Here is a 24,064-nt window from a genome sequence, read left to right on the forward strand (position 1 = left end):
GTAATATACGGTAATTTGAAGGTAAGTATTGTTGGATCTAGTAATAATGAAGGAATATAATGAAATAAAGAATTATCACTTTTTAATTCAATTCAGATCTCTTTAATAATAATAGAATAACAGTTTGCTAAGCTATAATCCTATAATATGCAATTCCGTAGGTACCTTATTGTTCTATCAACCCGATTACTTTCTAGAGACAAAATGATGATCGGGGCACTCTGAGAGTCTGTGACAATTCAGATGAAATTGGAGAAGAAAATGAGCTATTGATCAATAATATTGAAGAGCAATACACATTTCGCAGACAACAATATAATTCAAGTGCTTTCTGATAAATTGTGAGCTTTGATAACGATGGAAAACAGTTTTTCAATGATCATACGTGGAAAATTTAGTTCAAGGCTGTTCTAATTACATCAATTAATTTCCCCTTGGAAGTAAAACGTTGATTTCAAAATATTTCATGAATTAAAAATGGTAATATGGAAGTGTGTTTAAAAGTTGAGCACAATGATGTTCATCTTGTTAATTAAAAATTGAATAAATATAAAAAAGGAGACTCAAATTTCAAGTTGTTAATATCAGTCACATCGCTCCAAACCATCTTTTAAAACTAGAAATGTAAAACACTTTTCAAATACCCACTCACAAATTGAATACTGTAAACGACTGGCGAACTAAGCTACTCTTTTCAAGTATCATTGGTTATACAGGCGGTGAAAATCATTGATATGTGAAATGTTACCGAAATTTGAATGAGTAAAAATTTCACCATATTCACCAATTTTGAAACAAATACCGTAGGTGGCCTGAAGATAATTTTAATTTATAGTGATTCATCACTGCTGATAACAGTCAGCTACAGTATGACGCTCTTTTTCTCGTAAGATCACCATCATATGCAATGAATTTCCAAACTAAATCACAAATTAAAATTGATTCCTTATTATCAAATAATTCAGAATTGACTTATTATTCTTTCATACAATATATTATCTGGAAAATAAAAGTTTAAAGAAAGCGTGAACTGCAAGATAATGATGAGACTATTTCAACATCTGTCGACAGGAAAAATGATTAAGACATTATAATCAGGGAAAATTTGAAAGAAAATAAAGTAATCTCTAATAAGGGTTTCAAAAATATGATTTTCTAATACAAAATTTGACTGCTATTATCAACTTGAATGATGAGTATCAAGTTTGAAAAGTCTTGAATTTGAATAATAGACATTCAACATTATGATTTCAACATTATTTTTTTCATTTTTTACTCAATTTAAATTCAATTTTGTGAGTAATAAAGAAATAAATAAATTTATTATTCTAATGAAGGATTACGGTTCATGAGTATGTTCTGATAACTCAAATAAAATTTGGCTCACCTTTGTATCATTACTTGTCTATATTGCAGAAACCAACTTGGGTCTGATGAGTATCATACACTACTTGAATACCGTAACTTATTTGAGGATAAATAGAAAATTTAAATTTATTACAAAATTTTCAATCCAAGAACTCTACGATTATCAATTTTAAATCAACATTTTATGTTTCAAACCAACATAAATATATGTTAGATATCTATGATGATCTACAGTATAAATATAAATAATATCTATCACTTGCCAGGCAATTATTAAGTCGCCTAGCCACAGAAGTAGGAAACACTCCTATAGTTATTTACTCCGTGTCCTAACACAACAGACCACTAAAGGGATATTTCATATACGACACTTGTTGATTCGCATGATGACATCCGTCTTTTTATTTGCGTGTTAACAGGTGTATGTCAAATGTTCGATTCTTGTTTGAACAGCAATTTCATCACCAAACTGCGACGTATCACACTGGTTAGAGTTAGCGAGTGCAACTGAAGATCAGGTAAAAAACGACTACACCAGCGCACTCACACACCCGCACCCGCACTAACAGGTGTGCACGCAAGGTGACAATGCAACAGATAAGATACTTCTTGTCATTATTTATTAGAATACAAAAGGCGCACGCGTGTCTTAGCACAAACACACAACTTATCACAATAGCATTATGCCAAGAAAATTTCATTGGAAACTTATTACTGGATAATTGATTTTCATTCCTTGCTGCTTAGCAATTCAGCATTATACTTGTTTACCTTAACAGTGTAAGGAATTTGTTGTTTTCCATAGAGCGGTAGATAAACGCAATCAAGTGCGTAATTATGAAAATATTTCTAGTTTCCATACACAGATAGTGATATCATCAAAGTCCTTGACGTTTTTATGAGATGACAAAATGACTATATTGAATTGTTACACAACCAGAGTTCATTGGTTATCCTAATTAATACAGACATTAAGTTGGAAAACCTATTGAAACCTTTCAATGGAACAGTTCGGTTCATTATTGGTTACCTATATTCTTCCTTGGGCTAGCGCCGATTGAAAATTATCATAGTAACATCACTGAAAGGGCAGTTGTGAATTGGGAAATATCAGTCATAGACCTGAAGATGACTGTTATGGTTTACAATGTAGGATGTAATTATTTATTTTTTATTTTTCAAGATTAAACATTTCCAACTTATTTAATTTGCACTATGAACAGAGATATTGTAGAACTTTTCCATATCGAGGTAAAATAAAAACGATATTGTCAGTTCCACATAAATTTATTTGAGTCAAACTCGAGTTTCAATGCACTAAGGCATCATCTTCAGTGGTATTTTTTGTTGGACTAAACCAAAAAGACCACTTGGTGCATTGAAACTCGAGTTTGACTCAAATAAATTATGTGGGACTGACAATATCATTTTTATTTCACCCCAAGATTTGAATTTTTATTAGCATTTTGTACTTTAGTAGGATATTATTTCATAGGTACCAACTAATGAAGTACTGTATTTGTAAAAGCAACATTAGGGCTCCATTGCATAAAAGCCTGTTAAATTCAATCATGATCATATTTCACGAGATCCAATCAGAGAAGGCTTCTCTGATTGGTTCTTGTGAATCTAATCGGGATTAAATTTCAACAGACTTCTGTGCGACCTGTTTCTATTCCATTATTATACTTGTCATGAACCACAAGGTTTGACATACCTCCAAACATCTGAAATTTCTTCTTTTAAATAAAATAAATCTGACTCCAAAAAAATGTTTTTCTTTCAAATTCCAAAAAACATCTAGTTGATAATATAAAAAAACTGCTTTTGCTCTACCATCAAATGCTACGCAACAACAATTTACAGTGTTCCCGTCTGGGAACTGGTGGATCGCCCCCTTTTATTACTTTACAAACAGGTCACCAATCATTTATTACAAATGATGGATAGGCTACCACTGTTCTACAATTTAATGTTACAAAATGGTGGAGGTTACGCCGAGCTTATTTCTGCATTACACAAATAAATTAATAAGAAAATAATAAAAACATTAGAGCAGATTAATCTAACGCTAAATGTTGGACTTTCCCCGTCCCTCAAATTATATAATACATAAATGTTTGCAAAACTCAAATCTAAAGTTCTTGTAATCAAATTAAATTAAATATAACTAAAAACTGGCGTTTGATCAGTGAATTAATTCCAATACATAATAGCAAACCATTTTGAATGAATTTTTATTACAGGAAGAAAATGTAACTAATAATTATTGTCTTTGTCACAGTTCCTGAAGGGAACCTCAAAGAGTTTGATAATTATTTTTTAAAGTAAAAACATTTTGTAGCAGGCCCATTGAGTCAAGAATGGACAGCCAGGGTCGGCTGTCACAGTGGAGGAGGGGGAGATGTCATGAACCACAAGGTTTGACATACCCCCAAACATCAGTTCCTTCTTTAAGAAGAGAAATCATTTTTTCCAACTTTAAAAACTAAAAGCTGATCAGACAGTTTTGGCTGACAGACTAAAAACGCTGAGGAGAGGTAGAAGTGGGGCTAGCATTCTAGTCTCCCCTCCAGCCAGCTAGTGGAGAAAGCTTTCCACTTTTCTTCTGAATAATTTCACACACTTTTTGATCGCATACCTCCTGAGACAGATCGAGCTGACCCGTGGATGGACATCCCCTGGTTCTCCATTCAGACCATGGCAACTTAGGATGGACATCAACAGTATAACGGTATCGTTCCACATTCAATTTATTTTTTAATATTGTTTTGATTTTAGAAATTCCAAATTAATTATAGATGAATAATGCTTTTTAAACTGTCATATAACTTGTTTAAATAAAAAACACAATAATCTGTCCAACACAATTTTGTCTTACGTTTTGTAAAGTCATTGGCAACAAGTTTATTTTAATTTTTCAAAATTGATTAAATGCTCAAAATTCCATAATTGTTTTGTATCTAAATAGATGTAGGATAACTGATTTTATAAAACCAAAATATGTTAAAATTCACATTTAAATCTCACGGAAATTTCTTCTTTTAAATAAAATAAATCTGACTCCAAAAAAATGTTTTTCTTTCAAATTCCAAAAAACATCTAGTTGATAATATAAGAAAAAACCAGCTGCTTTTGCTCTACCATCAAATGCTACGCGACAACAATTTACAGTGTTCCCGTCTGGGAACTGGTGGATCGCCCCCTTTTATTACTTTACAAACAGGTCACCAATCATTTATTACAAATGATGGATACCACTGTTCTACAATTTAATGTTACATACTGAATGATGAGAGTGCATAATGTAAAAGCAACACTTGAAAGTTTTATGAAGTCTGTTTCTATTCAATTATTACAAGTCATTCTAGATTATAGATATGAAACAAAATTATTCACCTATAAAGTAAAATATAAAATGATGACCTACCTCACTTGTTCAGTTGAGTTTCTTTTCTTGTTGAATCCGAGCTAATTAGGCTGAATCAACTGAGGTTTCGAGATTGATGTCCATGTGTTTCCTCTACGAACGTGGAAAAATAATCCCTAAATTTCAAAAGCTTAAAAATTGGAGAGGGAATGTATTTATAGCGTTTTCAAAGTTGCAAAGCATGTGTTTTATTGTTTATTGACAGTTATTGATTTAAAATGAGATGATTTGATATTTGTTGGTGTTAAAAATTGATCAGTTGAGAATGTAAGTTACATACGTGAATTTTGTTATTTTAATCACGGTGTACATGCTATTTTGTATCTACAAGGTTGAGTTATTATAAGCTTTGTTATTGTTGTTTGTGTAAAGGAATTTACAGCTGTCATACTTTCCAGTTCACTATCACAGATTCGTAGACGCGATTTGATAGGTCCATCCATGAATTTATCTCAATGGACAATAATTTATAATAGAATAAAAAATAGATAAAACTTGATAAGCTTTGGATCTAAGAAGCTAATATACCGTATTCTCGAATTATCACAGAAGGTTCTTTGTAGTATTATTCATAAGTGGCACATTCCCAATAAGACCAACGTTACCACGATTCTATTGCACTAACGAATCTGATACAATTAGCCTACATTGGGGATTTAAATATTCAAATTGTTTATAGGAGCTGGAAGTGATGAAAAGTATTATTTGTTAGGATTAAACATTATCTCAGTAGCTGAAGGAGAGATCGGAGTTCAATTTTTCATATTCCATGTTATTTGAAGAAACTAGATAAGCAACTAAAAAATGTAGGTAGGTAAAATGTTAACGCAACTAACTAAAATGGATACGGTACACAATACAGATTCGGTAGACAAGTAAGATCACACCTAAATAGGGATTGATAAGATCAATGGAAGCTTTCGGAATGGTAAGAATTATTGAAGTTACTATTAAATTTATAATTTTGAAAGGAAATATTCTTCTTAAAAACAGAAGTTTTGGACTAACCCAAGCTTTTTATTCGGATGTATAGATTTGATTACAAATGTGATGTTTTCAAATGATGAATTCCAATGGAAAATACCGTACAATTACAGTATTTCTTAAATGATTTTCAGCGCTCAAGCGAGTTTTGTCCTCTTTCAGCTACCAAGACAAGGTTGAATTTGAAAAATAACTTACCTGGATGCCGTAACGAGTATTTCGATGGATCTAGATTCTTTTCTGAGCACACTTGACGAAGAATTTCCGAGACTCGAGTTTTCGGACTAATCCGCGAAACATACAGCTGATTCCTTGGTAGATGTACCTGAATTCAAAACAGAAATCAGTTTAAGAGACAATTAAAAACATTTACAAAAAAATGAAATATTCAAAAGATCATAACACACCATAAATGGGAGGATGTCATAATATTCTAACTATCAAAACGTTTGATTCATGGTTAATATTAAATGTCTAGTTCTCAATATTTATCTAATTTATTTACTGTATTGACACAAGCAAAAAAAGCAAATCGATTCATGAGTTTGATGGCACTTCAATCATTCAAAACGTTTGATTCATGACTAATATTTTCCTATGCCTAGTTCTCATTATCTATCTAGCTGTACTTACACAAGCAAAAAAGCAAATCAATTCATGAGCGGTGAACGTTTCTATAACATTAGGTACTGTATGTGCAAAAGTGGGAGTTCAATGTGGTGTGTAATTATTCAGTTTTGTAAGACCAACATTATAAAAAATGAGAACCATAATTGAATTTGGCACTGTTTGATGTAGGGTGTGATTATCTACCCTAGCTTAATTAGAGTTTCCATACATGTTCCATTTAAGTACGGTTTTATTCCAAATTCCAGTACCAGCTCATCCAATGAAGCACAATCCAAAATAGATTATATAATAGTATGGTTGGTTCTTTTTCCATAGAGAATGGTAGAGTGCATTTAAGCACAGATATGAGCATAGCAAGCTAAGCCCGAGTCAAGCTATAGTTATAATGGCAGTGAAAAAGGATACGAGAACGGCGTTGCTCATTCTCTGCCTCGCTAGATTATATTTCTACATTATTGAATAACGATCTGGTAGTGTTGTGGAGCTAGAAAAGGATAGCGCTATCTGCTTCATCGAATGATAGACAAGGATAGCAACACCAATGTTGATCAAATACTGACATTATAACGTGGACCGCACTATATTCCCGAGTTGAGAGCACTGGATGCATACCCACTAAACTGCCTGATGTATCCCAAAAGTAAGAATGACATCCTCACAGAGAGCAATTTGTTTTAGTCTACTCTAAATCCAAACTTAGCATCCAAACTTAGTGACCACTATGAAGAAGAAGGGGTAGTATAATAAGGTATTGCTTGATTTGAATGATCAAAGATAAAAATACAGTATACTCTATAAACTAAAAGAAATTGCATTTATTGATGAAGTTTCTAATAATATTCATCAAAACAACGTCTAGCTAATAACCACGGTACTTTTGCAAAACGACTTATAAGAATATTGTGTTTCAAATCCCCATGGAACTACCTCGAAGGTTCGAATGGGTACTCATGGATTTAGGTAACAGAGAGCCAGCCTATAAAAAATTCCTTTATATGATTACATTTAACGTTCCTATCAGTTAATTCATGAGAATTTTCAATTAGTGACATTTGAGAAAAGCTGATGAAGTATAAAAAATTATCGTTGTTTATAATAAGTATTTCTATATTTTCAATTGAATAAATTGTTGAATAATCTATAAAATTGAATACATTTTCATACCTGAAGCCTAAAAGTCTGTTCAAAAGGCTGGTTAACCGATTTGTAGTATCCCTTTCTACCGGCTATTTGTCCGACCTGGTTCTTTGGCACTATGTAAATTGTCCACGTATCTAAGGCACCTGGAAAACAATGAAAAATGATAATTTTCTAGTTTTAAACAGCTACATAATCACAACAAAAAAGCATCAATTATATTGTCATAGATCGGTTATTTTTGGGTCCAGATTTTAATGAATCTATAGAAAATTTCCAATTCTTCTATAACAAACTTGACTATAAGACAATTGATTAAACTATTTTGCAAACCAATTCATAAAATAAGAATAGAATTTTTTTATTCATATGATACTATACCCAGATTCATCACCATGATTCATCAAGCAACAGATTACGTGCACTTCACTCTTAAAAATATACAGAGGAGCCCTGTGGGCAGTGAGTATTTGAGTTTTCGAAATCTAAAAGATTCTAAAAAAAATATTAATAAATTTACAGCATTTCAAAAATTGAGCAAAATTCTAACTACTCGTATGTTTATACCTCAAATTGAAAACTTTAATTCCTCAATACCAGCGACAGCCAGAGGAAGTTATTTGAGAGATTTTTCAATTTATTTACTGTATTCGTCATTTGAATTTGGGCCGTCATTTGGTTAAGAAGGATTTTAAGACTCTGTTATTTTACAAGTACATGATATTATCTCTGTTTAGGTAGCATGAGAATCTTGTAAATTGATCGAGCATTGCTAATTTGAAATACGTCTCTTTTACCATGAGTCACTCTATTAGAATTTACGTTATGCAAATAATAGCAAAGTCAATTATTGTCTATAACTTCATAAAATTATTTGCCAGTTACAATTGACAAAATATTAAAGTGCTGTGAATAATCTAGGTATATGAGTACATGTTAACATAAGCTTTTTAGTGAGGACTCTTATTTATCATGAAATAAAAAATCTAAGTACCCTTTATTGAAAACGTCACTACATGTTTCAACATATAAATGCCATTTTCAAGTAAGTGAACATGTTGTGAATGAAAGTTTTCAATAAAGAATACTTCGATTTTTCTATTCCCTGATATGTAATTACTATATTTATTAGCAACTTACCTATGGGAGTACTGGGCTTATAAGGCATCACTCCCCTTTCTCCAATAGCCTGTATAACGTGGCCAGCAGGTGAAATTTTATTTGCAGTCGTTACTTGTACAAGCAGGTCCATCATTGGTGTACTGCAAATTAACAACACACTTTTATCAATATTTATCACTTCTTCAAGCAAATGACCAATGATTAGAAATCAAGGTTTGATAAACTACTCCTCATTAATTGAATATTTGTTTGAAAGGGAATTCTCGAATTATAAGGGAAATTAAAATTAAATAAAAAATTAAGAAAGTCACGACTTTGTAATGTTGAATGTTTTAAGAATAATGAATAGCCCTAGCTATTTGAGAGAAAGTTTTCCCATTCGTGACAAAAGTAAAATACAGAATGTTCAACTTGAAAGAGGTTGCCTCCGCCGCTCCTCTGTTCATTAGGTTGTACAATTTTTAGGAAATGTATAAATTTATGTAAAACAGGTTGGATAAAGAATGTTTCTTATTGAAGCTGAAATGAAGATGGCTGTTCAATTCTCGTGTATCGCAGAATGAGCCACATGAAATGTAGAATGTGGAGGTCAAAATGTACCTATGTACAGCAATCATATAATCTCTAGATATTATTTAGAGATGCACATGATGAAATTTTTTATGAATGGAATGGAGAAACAATATCTTTTTAAATGGAATGTGAAAAACAATAGTTTTCCAATAAATATTAACAGGATTATGGTTACAATGATTCCCAGCTCTGTCAAGTATGGATAAATTTTCACATAAATTCCTATAACTTAGTTTCACATAACTTCAATTCAATTGGATTTAATTGCAATTTTTTACATTTTTATTCCTACAATTTTAAACTATTTATTGATGAACAACAAATATAATTCGATCAATAAATGAATATAAATACAACTTTAAATGGATGGTTCAGAAGCAATCCTCATACCCTGCCTTGGAGCTTTGTGCAATTGAAGAAAACACTGCACATTCAAAAATCATTTATGAGATAGACAGAGAACAGCTAATAAGAGAGGCTAGAAACCAGACATGTTAACCATGGAAACTTCAACCAGGAGCCATGGAACGTTTTGCCAAATTAACAAGAATGGATTGACCACATTTTCAATTGTTTATGATTCAGAAGAGTTTTATTTATTCATGATTTTTACATGAAATAGTCAATTGAGTTTCAAGTTCAACACTTCGTGCATGGAACTTGAATTTGAATGTAATTTCATTTATGTGACATCATTTCAGAATATGAGAATAGATTTGAGTTCGAATAATGAAATAGATCATTGAATGCATCAAACTAATTTTATAGTTTTAGTGGATCAATTTTTCAGATTGGAAAAAGATAAATGCTTATAAATCTAGTTTCTAATGCATAAGAATTTGATAAAACTATCGTGTCAGTATGAATATGATTTTTTCAATTTCATCCTAGCATTAGACAGTATGAATGATGTGGACGAAAAAATGGGAAGAGCTCATTAGCATTAGTGCAATAAAGAAAGGTTTAACATTCATACTTCAATCCTCTATTAAAAACATTCACTGGAATTCTTCTCTCCTATATTTCAACTGACTTGATCATAAGGTCAAAGCGATTATTATTACCAACAGAAGATAATTAGACTTGACTTTACCAACTTTATGAAGTTTTTAGAGAAATATCACACCTAACCGATATTAGAATGTCATGCTACATCCTACACTCATTATTCAAGAGTTATTTATTAATGACTACCGTACCGTACTAGTTCTTGAAGGACATCAGGTAACATAAAAAATGTAGATGTGTATGAAGACATAAAAGTAATGTTTCAAATGTCTGGTGGACGTCTGTTGCATAGGCGAATTTTTCAACAAACTCTTTAAATTGTAGAACTTAACACTTATGGGAGAAAACGTTAGTGAAAGAGCAATAAATGAAGTTGATACTGAAATGTTCCCGTCCACTAAATCCACTAATTACACATATTATATAGAAGTATCCAAAGTTTCTCATGCAGGTGGAGCGCAGAATATCTTATTCACATTTTCACATACTAATTATAACACAATGTATTTATTTAAAAATAATATTATAAAATTATTGTAACAATAATAGATTTTACCATGTTTATAAATTAATTGAAAAAGCCTTGTCCTGTACAATATTCAGATGAGAGAATACTCAACAAAACTCGCATAAACCTAAACTATAATCAAACCAAACACTTACCGTATGGGCTTCGAAAGATCACACCTATAAACAGTGTACCTGCACTATTACCATACAACTTGCACTAGAACTAGAGTCTCATAATAGATAAAATCATAAGATTCATGGATTTCGTTCGGAATGCAAGACAAGACAGTCCAGCTTTTGAGGATATAGTCTACTAACATCCCTTGTTAACTTCAGCATTTTTAGCCCATAATTTTTTTAGTCTTATAACCATTTTTTGTAAGTTTTTAAGACCAGCTGAATGATCTAAGGAGTAGGGAGAAGTACTCAATATTAATTACAATCGCAATGAGTCAGAAACTATAATATTTATAACCAGTTGCTGTTATAGAACAGGTTACACAATATTCATTGCCATGGAATCATTACAATTTAATCATTGCCTGGAGTGAATCATAACTATAATATACATATACGTATTAGCGTATAACACCACTTCGACCTAATAATTAATTTTCATCATCAGGGACGAGTATTGATTATTCTATCTATTCCAGTCAATAAAGAATGCTCTATTGTTTGAAAATTTAAGGTAAAATATGGAAGAACTATAGCAACTTGAGGCAATAGTAGAATTGCATCAAAACCAGTTTACTGAGTGCAGACAATGAAAATAATAGATGATCATGGTGCGAACTGCAAAGGAGCCGGCAATTAATTGTTGTGGAAAGAAAAGTAATTGGTAGAGGCGTAATCAAGTGAAAGATTGGAATGTCGGAGACAAATGACTGGCACACGATTTACTATGAGAACTTTTCAGCAGCTTCCAAGTGTTTATTATTGTATGTGTGAAGTTCTCAGAACCAAAAAACCACGAAGAAAGAAGAGAGAGTGTAAAGTAATTGGTGAATGAACCATCTTCTCATGAAACTCAGATACTGTAATTGGAAATTGGCTTAAGTTGAATGGATTCATGTTAGTTTATCTATGCCCGATTATTTTCTGCTCATGGAAATTACAGATAATAATACAAACCATGCTATTTTCATGAGTTCAGAATGCATCACAAGATGCAGTTACTATTATTAGAAGGTGAGTACAAAGTACAGTACATGCTAGGAGAAAAAGTGAGAGATTTGATAAATAAAAACTGCAAGACTGAACGATTCTTTGAAAGCAGAGTAGTTATTACTTATTATAAAGATGGACCAACTATTCACAGGTAATTGATTTCAAGACCATGTATCTTTTCCAAGATTAAAAACTCCTATATTCACCCTATATACGGTTGAACAGTTGAGAGAATAATACAACTCATTTTATTTATTCACATAAGCAGAAAACCAAATTAATGATTCCAAATACTCATCAAAACACTTTGATAGAAAAAAACATCAAATAGTTTTGCAATAAAAAGTAATTTAGTAGATTTACATGGAAAAATCGAAAACTTCTCAAAATTGATTTTTTAAATAATTGTGTCTGGAACGTAACCAACTTATAAAACCATTTTGTCTACACCAAACTCACAAATTATGTTTCATGTACAAAAATTATATATATCAACACAATTTTGTTTTTGATCAGAAAAAGTAAGCATAATCTTTGAATTATTGGAACCTTTGAGAATTAATCAATTCAATTTAAAACCTTTAAAGTGTTTTATTTCTTACAATATCCTCTGCTTGAAAATTAATTTTCAATATTCTTATTTAAAGAATAAATCAATTGAATTGTGGATAGTATTATTTACAATTGTTTATTAGGAAATAATGTACAAGGAAGACTCCTAGATTATAAAGATTTTCCACAGTTGTTTAGAAAAATATAAATTGGAAAACTAGTAGTGTTTCAGGAAACAGACACAGATGTCCTTCAGCCTTAATCACAAACTGATTCAACATCAACAAGCAGCCACCAGTTAAAAATGTAGGCCTACTTGATCATGATGATAACCAATAAAGACCTCGAAACCATTGTTCTTCAATTCAGCATCAACATCATCAAGATATTTACTTATCCTTATGCAAGAGAGCGTGAAGAAAAGTGTGTCAATGTTAGTCGTATCATCATCTTCATCAACTGGTTTAATGATCTGATTCGTAAATACAATACCAAAGTATAAAGCAGTTGCCAAATCTTAGAGGACCTTGTGATTTATCGAATGAGGATTTCTGGAACCATTTGGAAAGCAACCTGAGTGTACTTATAACCTATAATTTTTATGCTTGAAGTTATTTCTAACCACTAGATCTTCAATATACTACTATAGTATAGCAGTGGTTCCTAAATGGTGGATCGATAACAGATTTTTGGTGAGTTCAAAGCTCAAAGCTCTTGAAAATGAATTCAATCCAAGCAACGAATGTTCAAAAGAAGTAAGTTAAACATATCGAGTCCCTATCGTATCAATCCCTACCACATACGCTCAAGGGATGAGGATGGACTCTATCCTTACTCTATGGTTTTATGAGCTCTGTACGCGTTCAACGAATGCATTCAATAATTTTCCCAATGATACACCCAAAATCGGCTCAGGCTATTACGTGAGGTTTTCTAAATTTCCCCCAAATTACTGCATATAAAAACAATCTTCATTGTTAACTGGCATTTTCAATGCGTTACGCTAGATTCTCCAGGAATGACAGACGGAATAAATTAAATCTAGTCTGTTTATCCAAGGACTAGGAATTGTGTCAAAGAGCTGTATAATGATCAAAACCTATGCCCGAAATTAAGGATTTTTAGCATTTTTCAACAACGATCAGGAAAGAGAATTTCAAATTTGATTTACAGATTTGAGAATATTAGAATATCATGCATATGATTGAATATTTCCAGTAATTTGTCGTAAATACTACTTGAAAAGTTCAACCCAGTTACTACTACCATCTAATGACATAATTTGGAACAAGGCCTCTATTAAGTGTAAACCAATCAGAAGACAGTAGGCGGGGATATTATCTTGTGACCTGTGCAGTTGTAACTGACACAGTAGCGATACCTGTTGTTGGCAGAATACGTCTCGATTGATCTTAGAATAATCAGGGAAGAAGAGTAGGCGAAGCTATAAAATAATGACCAATCAGGAAATAGTTAGAAGATCTATTGTAGTGGGAGCTTGAAGGTGAGACTGAAGGCATGGTTCCAATATGGGGTTTAATGGGTCGCGCAAATTAATAAACATAAAAAAGTGCATCACCAAACATAAAATGTTGTTGGGAGCTACTATTATAATATCATGGAGCTAATACTAGAATGAAAACTAACGGAAACTAACCAAATACTTCTACGTATTTAGAATCCTTATTTTTACAATAATTCAAATGAAGCGACAAAGTATTAATGTTGAATTGACAGTTATTAACAAACTTATTGTTTGATTCTTTAATGAGTAAATTTACAAGCAAATTAGATGCTGAAATCGGTTTTTATATGGGGCAGCACTGGGATATATTGTTCGTTCAACGTATTTTTTATTAAAAGGAAATTTATTTCAATTACTACAACCCAGTGAGTATAGAATGAATATCCATGTACATTACATTCTATACTCACCGCTATTACCACTATAACTATCAGCTTCACAAAACACAAGATGTATCTTTGTTAGAAGTTCAAACACAAGATGTTCAATTATTATTTCCAAGCTCCAGTTCCGAAAAATGATTATTTTTAACCATATTTGAAGGGATGAAATAAGGGAGATCATAAATTATTATGATTCAATAATTCAATTTTACCAACAAAATTTGTTTACTTTCTATGATGATTCGTAATTCTTTTGCATTGTGTCAATAACATTGTGTAATTTGTTTTGATTTTATCAATGATCATTAACCATTCAACCATTTACCATTGTCATTTGTCATTTACCATTTGCATTACCTGGTACCCAAATATGAGTTTGCCTTTGAAAATATCTGACATGTGAATCTCATGTCATGGAAGCTCAAAACTGTGAAATCAACAATGTCATAAATTGAATATGCAGAAACCCAGAAATACAGTAAATTACAGATTATACAATAATTTAATGAAACTGTACATCAATAGTGAGATTCACTGCAAACTATGAGCATTCCTTACAATTTTACCCTTCAGCTTTCCATCCAACCGATGCTGATAGTTTAAAATGAGCCTCACTAGCTTATATATGGTTTCTACTACGGTATTAATGTATTTTATGAGGCGTGAAATAAATGTAACTGACCTGCGCTCCACACTCATACGGACGTCTTTTCCGTTGGGCAGCACGACGCAGAGGTCCATGCTGCCAGCCAACATGTCCGGCGGAGTGTCCTCTGTGATTTGCAAAGGAGGAGACATATTCTCTCTGAAACAAACAAGCCCATAAAAATTATTTCTAAAAGATATACTACTATGAGAATCATTAATAATTGTGAAGTATGATTATAAATTACTTTATTTATTACCAAACCTTTCCACAATGTTTAAAAATGAATCATGTTCAAAAGAACCTACATTCTGAACAGTAAATTGCAACTTTATTTCCATCCTTTATCATTGAATTTTATAAAATTCACATACGTTCAAATAGAAGTTTTCAAATCCTGGGCCACACTCATCAAGCAGTGTCCCGATCCTACTCATGTCCTATATTTCTGTTGGGTGGAGGGATAGATCAAATGACGAACATGTGTGACATGCACCATTCTAGGTTGCTGTCATCCGTGATCGGATCGGAAGGCTGCATGATAAGTGTGAGTGTGACGCATGTAGGCCTATTGTAGATATTTGGTGGTTATCTGTTAATCAGGTTGACTTCTTTACAAAACCGTTATTCCATGACTGGGATGTAAATTCCAATTTATAATTTCTCTGATTGCCAATGAATTGCAACCAGAGGAGTTTATTGACAAAACATATACATAATTATTATATTATACATACAATAATTGCTAATACTAAACTTAGTTCTAATTATGATACCCCACTATAATAATATGTATCGGGGTGATCATAATATTCTTTTCTAAAACAGCATTTATTTTACTGGTTTATATCACTTCTAAGCTATAGCAGAGACAACAGACACAACTTATATGCTATCTTTTCTCTATGTCTATAGTGAGGTCCACGTTATAATGACAGTGGGAAAAAGATAGAAGAACAGCGTTGCCGATTATTGGCCTTGCCACTGCCTTCTATGGAGGATAGCTCATTCCGGGTATGTTATCATTGTTAAAAAACGATCTAGCAACGTTGCGTTTAGAATTTTAAGAAACGGATAGTGCTATCTGCTTTGTCGAATTATAGACAAGAATAGCAAAACCAATGTGAATCAAATACTTCCATTATAATGTGAACCTCACTATATGAAGTAAGTAAATAAAATAAAGGAAACTTCACATTTTATACCGTTCATTTGTTTCAATAAGATAATTTAAATCAAAAATTACCCGCGGATAATTAGGCTAAAAAAATCAGATAATTCTGATCACTGATCTAATGATCACTGATTCTCCAACAACAATAATGAAACTGAATGACTATATAAACTAACAAACCGCTACCGTACTAAACTATTAAAACTAAACTATGACTATTAAATCGCTTGGGAAGCCCAACGGACTTCAAGCCCCGTCCATAAATGGCAAACATTTTTGTTGCAGAACGCGTCCACACTACAGTACAACGAACTTTGTCCCAAGAACAATTCAAATGTTTGGACAAGCATCATAACCTTTTGGCTGAACAATATTTGTACATGTTGATATTTAGGTCTATGTGTCAAACGAATATATATTAACGTGACAATTGGATTACTATTTGATTTCATTAAAAATATCTACACTGTTAGCGTTTACACCAAAGTAACAAAATGTTAATGTTAATAACTACTTATTCCTTATGGATTCTATTAGCTTGAACATAACTTATCATACACTTGATGAACATGTTACGTTCAATCTAATACAATCTATAAGGATTAAGTTATTAACATTTTGTTAATAAATTTGGTGTAAACCAAAACTTTGGTGGGTAGGTACCTATCTATGTCTTACTTAAGCCGCAGTTACACCAAAGTTATTAAAAAATGTAAAATTAAAATAGCTTAATCCTTATAGATTCTATTAGATTGAGCTTAACTTACCATACACATGATGAACATATGTGTTTATCAAGTTCCGTTCAATCTAATGGAATCTATAAGGAATCTAATGGAATCTATTAACATTTTGTTAATAAATTTGGTGTAAACCAAAACTTTGGTGGGTAGGTACCTATCTATGTCTTACTTAAGCCGCAGTTACACCAAAGTTATTAAAAAATGTAAAATTAAAATAGCTTAATCCTTATAGATTCTATTAGATTGAGCTTAACTTACCATACACATGATGAACATATGTGTTTATCAAGTTCCGTTCAATCTAATGGAATCTATAAGGAATCTAATGGAATCTATTAACATTTTGTTAATAAATTTGGTGTAAACGCGGCTTTAAAGCTAGCACAAACTCATAGCAAGGATTCAACAATTCAACATTTAAAATTGAGCTGTAGAAAATGCTTCTAAATGAGGCAACACTCATGAAATTACTAATACAGTAGGCTAAACCTACATGTAAACATTTTTAAAAAGAAAACAATGTGATAAAAATTAATTTTTGTTAAGTCAGTTTAAGAATAAAAACCTGAATTCCAATTGAGTATGATGGGATCTTAGAATATTTGACCAATCATTTTTGTAAATAATGATTTAACAAAACCAATTTCGTTAAAACAGTAAAAATAAGTGGAAAATTGTAACTTTTCTAATTTGAGACTAACCTAAAAAAGTTTGGCAACTGTAATATTGGAGGTAGAAATAAAAACAACTTCAAAGGTAACGCTATCTATATTATATAATCAAATAAGCTTGTTTTCTTATTGAGAACCGATTTAAATCAGGACCTCCTAAATACCGGACCTCAGCATACAAACAAGATGGCCGCCATAGTTGGTGGACTAACTTACTGCCATCAGCTAGGTTCCAGCTCTCTCTAATAACTTATTACTGTTCAAAATTAATTTTAAGAATTCAAATAAGGTTTAGTGTAATTAATTTAATTTAAATAATTTAATAAATTAAGGTTTATTAAAAAAGTAACTCTTTGATAGGGTAACTAGACTTTATTTATTCTCATGCACATAGCATTCTCATGCACATGAATTCACATGCACATAGCTTATAAAATTATCGTTATTTTATTCTAGCTTAAGAAATTTAATGATCTCAATTTTCGCGACTTTGCTTGCTTGGGCAACTGATTTTTATTTTTCATGAAGAATCCATCCTATAAATCTCATGGATTTATTATATCTTACCGAATTTGAAATGTTCTGTCCCAAAAATTCAAACTTCAGGCGCTCATATCTCAAAAAGTAATGATCGGAAAAAAATGTTTTCCTGTGAAAACTTTTCAATTTTGATAGCTTAATGATATACAAAACAAAAAACTTCAAAAAAATATCACGAGTAGAAAGTTTATTTTTAGCCCTTGCACACCCTTAATTATATAGCATCCATTATATAGCATATATAATGTGTGATGCTCTAAAATGATAGATACACACAGCCGAATATTGTTACCTAGTGATTTTATAATCTTTCCTACGAATACACCTTGTCCACTTTCTCCTTAGCTCTTTATCTTTGGAAAAAGTAAATATTGTCACTAAGGATGTTTTCCTATAATATAGTTCGATTTTCACCCAGTGACACAACAATTTCTAGGCATGTTCAATTAAAACTGTTTATAGGCCTACTCATTGTAGCATTTTGTTGTATAAAGCTAAATGTTGAGTTAGGGATGATAAAAACAATTGATCTACGGTTGAATATTACAAAATTATTGTTGATTAAAACACTTTGAACACCGAATACACCTCGAATACTCAACACTCACTATACATTTTGAATTCTTAAAACGTTACTATTCACAATTTGAATTCATTATTACACACTTACTAAACTCGTTGTAAGTGCACGTCCAGTGCCAACATACCTATTATCAATTTTTTGGTTGGGATCGATTTAGTATGTTATTTTGAGCACAAAATCACAAAAATGAAACGGCGCTCACTATTGTTTTTTAAATAATCTAAGTTCAAAGTAGCACAATTTTACATGCATTTAACCTATGAGTAGCAGCCATTTTGATTATTGAAATCATCAAATTATGATATTCCTAATCTGATTTTTCCTAACCCAAAGCTTTTCCTAATCTAAGCTTTACTAACATAAAGCTTTTCCTAACCTAAAGCTTTTCCTAACCTACAGCTTTTCCTAACCTTAGCTACTTATGGTTGCTACTTATAGGTTAAATGCATGTAAATTTCTGATACTTTGAACTTGGTTTATTTTAAAAACAATAGTGAGCGCCGTTTAATTTTTGTGATTTTGTGCTCAAAATAACATACTAAATCGATCCCAACCAAAAATTTGATGACAGGTATGTTGGCACTGGACGTGCACTTTAGCCCTAAACTCTTTGAATACTAAAAGAAATCTAATTTGAATCTCTATTACATCTTAAATAATCAATTATAGAATAATAATTGATCAATTATAAAACACGTAAATATTATGAAGCCCGTGACATTTGTAAACAAACTTCACTTAACAACAACTAAATACTGTACTAAAAACTGATGAGATGACAGTATATCAGTGCCAGCTGAGTTGAAACTCCACCAACTATCGGCGCCATTTTACCTAGATTTTCACACAGGCGCAGGTCTGGTATTTAGGATGTCCTGTTTTAATCCTATACTATTGAATGAGCAACTTATGTTTATATGTTTTCCTACAGTTACCTTGAAAAGTGATCATTCTTGCACTGATTACAGAACGCAAAGAATCACTTTTCCGCTCTAGTGCGCAAAGTATTACTTTGCGTACTCTTAATACTTTGCGTATTACCTTGCAGCCATCCCAATCAGCTGTTGACATTGTTGGCGTGTATTTTAAATGCGAATTTGTTCTATCTATATTTTTTCTGATTTTCAAATAGATAAAAATGAGAACTCATTGAATTATACATTTTGAATATTATTAAAATTATTCATTATTTCAAATAATATTTTCATCATTCATAATTGATTGGCTGAAAAATTATTGAGAAATTAAGATTTACTCAAAATTTTTCATATTTTCAAATAAATTGAATTAATTTAATTTTTAATTTGAATAAATTGTTGATTATTAATTTTCAATTGGATTATAAAGTTTAAAATAAACTAAAGTTGTTATTAATAACAAAATTATACATTTGATGGATTTCAGCCATCATTTTAACTATAATCAACCACTTCTCATATTCAATGGTAACTGTAGAACAAATTTAATGTGAAATACATGTGCAAAGTTCCTCTGCTGCTCTCAAGAAACCATTCCGCCCTCGCCTACGGCTCGTGCGTAAACGTTTCTTTCGGTGCAGCAAACTGTCACTTTGCGCACTAGTTGCACAAATAACTATTGTATTTCATCAGATCTCGAAAACGGCTCTAACGATTCTCACGAAATTCAGAACATAGTAGGTTTATAATATAAAGACTCGTGCTTCGCGCTCGGCGGGGGCTTCACCCCCTGCACCCCCATGAGTGGTATGACTGTACAGGGGTGAGTAGCAGCCTCCGCGCTTCACGCTCCAGCTGGGAGGTGGGCTTCGCCTGCCCAAGTAGGTTAGGTATGGTAGTTTATGTTGGGTGGGTTAGGTAGAGTAGGTTAGGTAGGGTGGGATAGGTGATTAGGAAGATTTGGTTAGGTAGCATAGTTTAGGTAAGGTGGATTAGGTAGAGTAGATTGAGTAGGTTATCTTGGGTAGGGTAGGTTAGGGTGTCAAGATTAGGTTAAATAGTTTAGGTAGGTTAGTTCAGGTAGGGTGGCTCAGGTTAGGTAGTAACATTTTGATAAGGTGGGTTAGGTAGGGTAGATTAAATAGGTTATCTTGGGTAGGGTAGGTTAGGTTGTCAAGATTAGGTTAAATAGTTTAGGTAGGTTATTTCAGGTTGGGTGGCTTATGTTGAATAGGTTGGGTAGGGTGGGGTAGGTAGAGTAGTTTAAGTAGGGGGCAATAGAGTAGGTTGAATAGCATAATTTATGTAGGGTGGCTTAGGTGGGATAGGTTAAGTAGATTAACTGATAGATGGTTGAATAGGTAGGTTAGATATAGAAGGATAGATAAGGTAGGGCTGGTGGGATTGGTTTGGTAGGCCATGTAGAGTATAGGCTAGGTTCAAGTTTTGAAATGGAAATTTCGAAAAATCCATAGCTTTCCTGGAGCCTCCTGGGACTCCTAGAGACTTCCCTGTGCTGGGTAGGATAGTAGTTTAGTAGTTTGAGTTGAGTGATTGCAGTATTGAATGGTGATCTTAAAAACTGCCTTTGCATCTCTCATATGTCTTCCCATACAGTTTTTATATATCCCCATTTCAATGTGCTCAACATGATATGAATATCATCTTATGTCTATGCTATGAAATTGAACATTGGAAAGTTGAAAAATTTAGGGGGCCCTGAGTAACACCAAAAATTGAATCTCCTGTATTTGATATTTTTCATTTTTTTCTATCACTTTCAATTATTTCTCGACATATTTCAACATCATTCTACCTTAATCAACCACTTCTCATATTCAATGGTAACTGTAGAACAAATTTAATGTGAAATACGTGCGCAAAGTTCCTCTGCTGCACTCAAGAAACCATTCCGCCCTCGCCTACGGCTCGTGCGTAAACGTTTCTTTCGGTGCAGCAAACTGTCACTTTGCGCACTAGTTGCACAAATAACTATTGTATTTCATCGGATCTCGAAAACGGCTCTAACGATTCTCACGAAATTCAGAACATAGTAGGTTTATAAAATAAAGATTCGATTGCTCTAGGTCTCATCCCTGGGAAAACTGGCTGAAGGACATTAAAAGGATAATTATTATTATCCTTGGAAAAACAGCTGAAATAATTATTATTTCGTCGGCTGTTGGTGATGGAAGTGAGTTAGCGAGTTCATGTGTGTGGGACTGTGTCAAAATTATGACTCAGCTGTTGAACTTTTATAATCATTCAACCAGGTACTTAGTGCCGGTTGCAAAAAAGCGGGGTTATTTTAAATCCTGATTAATTCCAGTAGATCCATCTTTTTCAAATGGTCTTCTCTGATTTGGTTCACGTGAAGTTAATTAGGATTAAAATTTAACCTGCTTTTGTGTAACTGGTCCTTTGTGAGGGAAATTTTAGCATTCCTCTGGGAATTAATATCAATTTACTGTGATTAGATAGAAGATTTCTGTATGAATGTTATTATAATTTCTTCTTTCGTAATAAATTGTTTATGCTTTTGTACTCCAGAGCGAAGCTCGGTCCTCGATATTAAGATCTAAATAATAATCACTGAAATGTAGTAGTTCAGGCAACCAAGGCAACAAATGTTGGAAAAATAATAAAATGAGGGACAAATAATGAATGAGGAACAAATTTTTATCATTAACAGTTCAGTTAGGACTATGTAAACAAATCAAAAGTCCTCACTCCTGCCACTATACTGCATACACTATAATAGAGTATCAGTAAAATACAGTTTACTGTATTCACTATAATACTGTATCAGGGGTGCACAATTCTTTGTTTGGTACCTAATTCAGTTGTTTACTTTCTAAGCTTTGAGTGCCGGTTGCACAAAAGCCGATTAAATTTTTATCAATTCCACGAGAACCAATCAGAGAAGCCGTCTTATCAAAAAAGTCTTTGATTAGTTTTCCTGAAATTAATCACGGTTAACATTTCAAATCATTTCAAGTACACAAGTTTTAGTAGCACATGCATACAGCACATAATTATTATGGAACCCAGAAACTGAGTGAGCATTCTTCCGAAACTGAGGAAAAACAGAGAAAGAATACCATCTGTAATAACATTGTTGGCCGTGTCAAACACATTCGAATAATCAGTTCAACTTCAATAGACCAAAACTTTTTAAACGAAAGATCTATTTGATAAGAGAATCGAAATAAACTAGTTTACCTTACTTTCTAAATGGATTCATATTATGACGGTCATACTATTTCTAAAACTTGAGGCATACTCTATAATTTATTACAGGTACGTCAATATGATAGACGATAAAGTAATTATTTGAAAGCTGTTATAGTAATGCGAGAGCTGTAATTTGGATGTATTATATCTCACCATTCTGAGAGATTTCTATTTAAACTGAATTTTTTCTCTCCATTGGTATTGCAGAAGACTATGCTAATAGCTTGGCACATAACGATGTATCACTCACACAATTAAAAACAGAATAAGACGTTTTATTTGGATAGAATAATCTAAATAATGTGTACCTTATTTCCTTTAATCATTTCTCCAAGCAAAAGAGTTGAAATGCCTGGTAAGAAACAGTTCACACCGGTTTTACATTCCTCCTATTTCCTTTACTAACTTCTACCCTACCATTCCAACATTCTTTCTCAAGTAATTCAAGAAATTAAGTACAGAGTTTTGAGCTGTACAGGTGTTTCTAAATGAATTACTCATTTTTAAATAGTTAACTTTACTTTTGAAAATAAAGGACTAGAATCACAAACTATCAATGCCTAGTAAAATGTAAAATTATTTATCACTTATTGAGTAACGTCAGTTGAGCAGAATACAATAAACTTGGGATCCAGTTTACGTACAGTGAGATATAATTGGAGTACTGTGCCCATGTTATTTGTTTGTTTAAAAATAATTTGTTTCCCATTCCCATTAAAAATAATTTATTCCCTAAAATAAGAACAATCATCGTGTTTAAAATGAATGTTTTACAACTGTAGGCTATTTTAAAAGCAATTTTCACAATGTAATAAACACAATAATCTCCTTCTTTCCGATGAACCTGCTTCCGAAGCTAGCCTACCAATGAATTCTCAATACAATGATTTTGGTTGAAAATAATTTGTAAAGTACAAAAGCAGCCTGTAACTAGTGGAAATGATAGCAACCTGAGTTTGTGCACAAATTGGCTACTCCGAAAATTACAGCAAGCATTGTTACCAACTGTTTTTGACCTTCAATGTCAATTTATAGTTAGTTACATTGTTGGAGACGACGTACGCACGGTGCACACAGATTCCATTACATCATTACACCAATTTTATTTCAGTGAATCATCTTCTCCCACTATTGTGATACATTTTACAGCTTCAACTGTTGTAT

General features: G+C 32.3%; 1 protein-coding gene across 8 annotated transcripts in view; it reads right to left on the reverse strand.

Moving 5' to 3' along the window:
- Positions 1-24,064, reverse strand: part of LOC111048077 (protein cordon-bleu) — a 195,312-nt gene that overhangs the window by 20,447 nt on the left and 150,801 nt on the right. For 5 of the 8 annotated variants that reach the window (XM_039424350.1, XM_039424349.1, XM_039424357.1 and 2 more), the window contains 4 exons: positions 15,075-15,197; positions 8,690-8,811; positions 7,577-7,695; positions 5,981-6,107 (listed from right to left, as the gene is read on the reverse strand). In XM_039424350.1, the coding sequence (XP_039280284.1) occupies positions 5,981-6,107; positions 7,577-7,695; positions 8,690-8,811; positions 15,075-15,197 (491 nt within the window). Of the gene's footprint in view, positions 1-1,387; positions 1,862-5,980; positions 6,108-7,576; positions 7,696-8,689; positions 8,812-15,074; positions 15,198-24,064 lie in introns of those variants that run through there. The other 3 variants (XM_039424354.1, XM_039424353.1, XM_039424356.1) reach the window with 3 other exon arrangements.

Source organism: Nilaparvata lugens, chromosome 3 (assembly GCF_014356525.2).
Source record: "Nilaparvata lugens isolate BPH chromosome 3, ASM1435652v1, whole genome shotgun sequence".
NCBI classification, from domain to species: domain Eukaryota; kingdom Metazoa; phylum Arthropoda; class Insecta; order Hemiptera; family Delphacidae; genus Nilaparvata; species Nilaparvata lugens.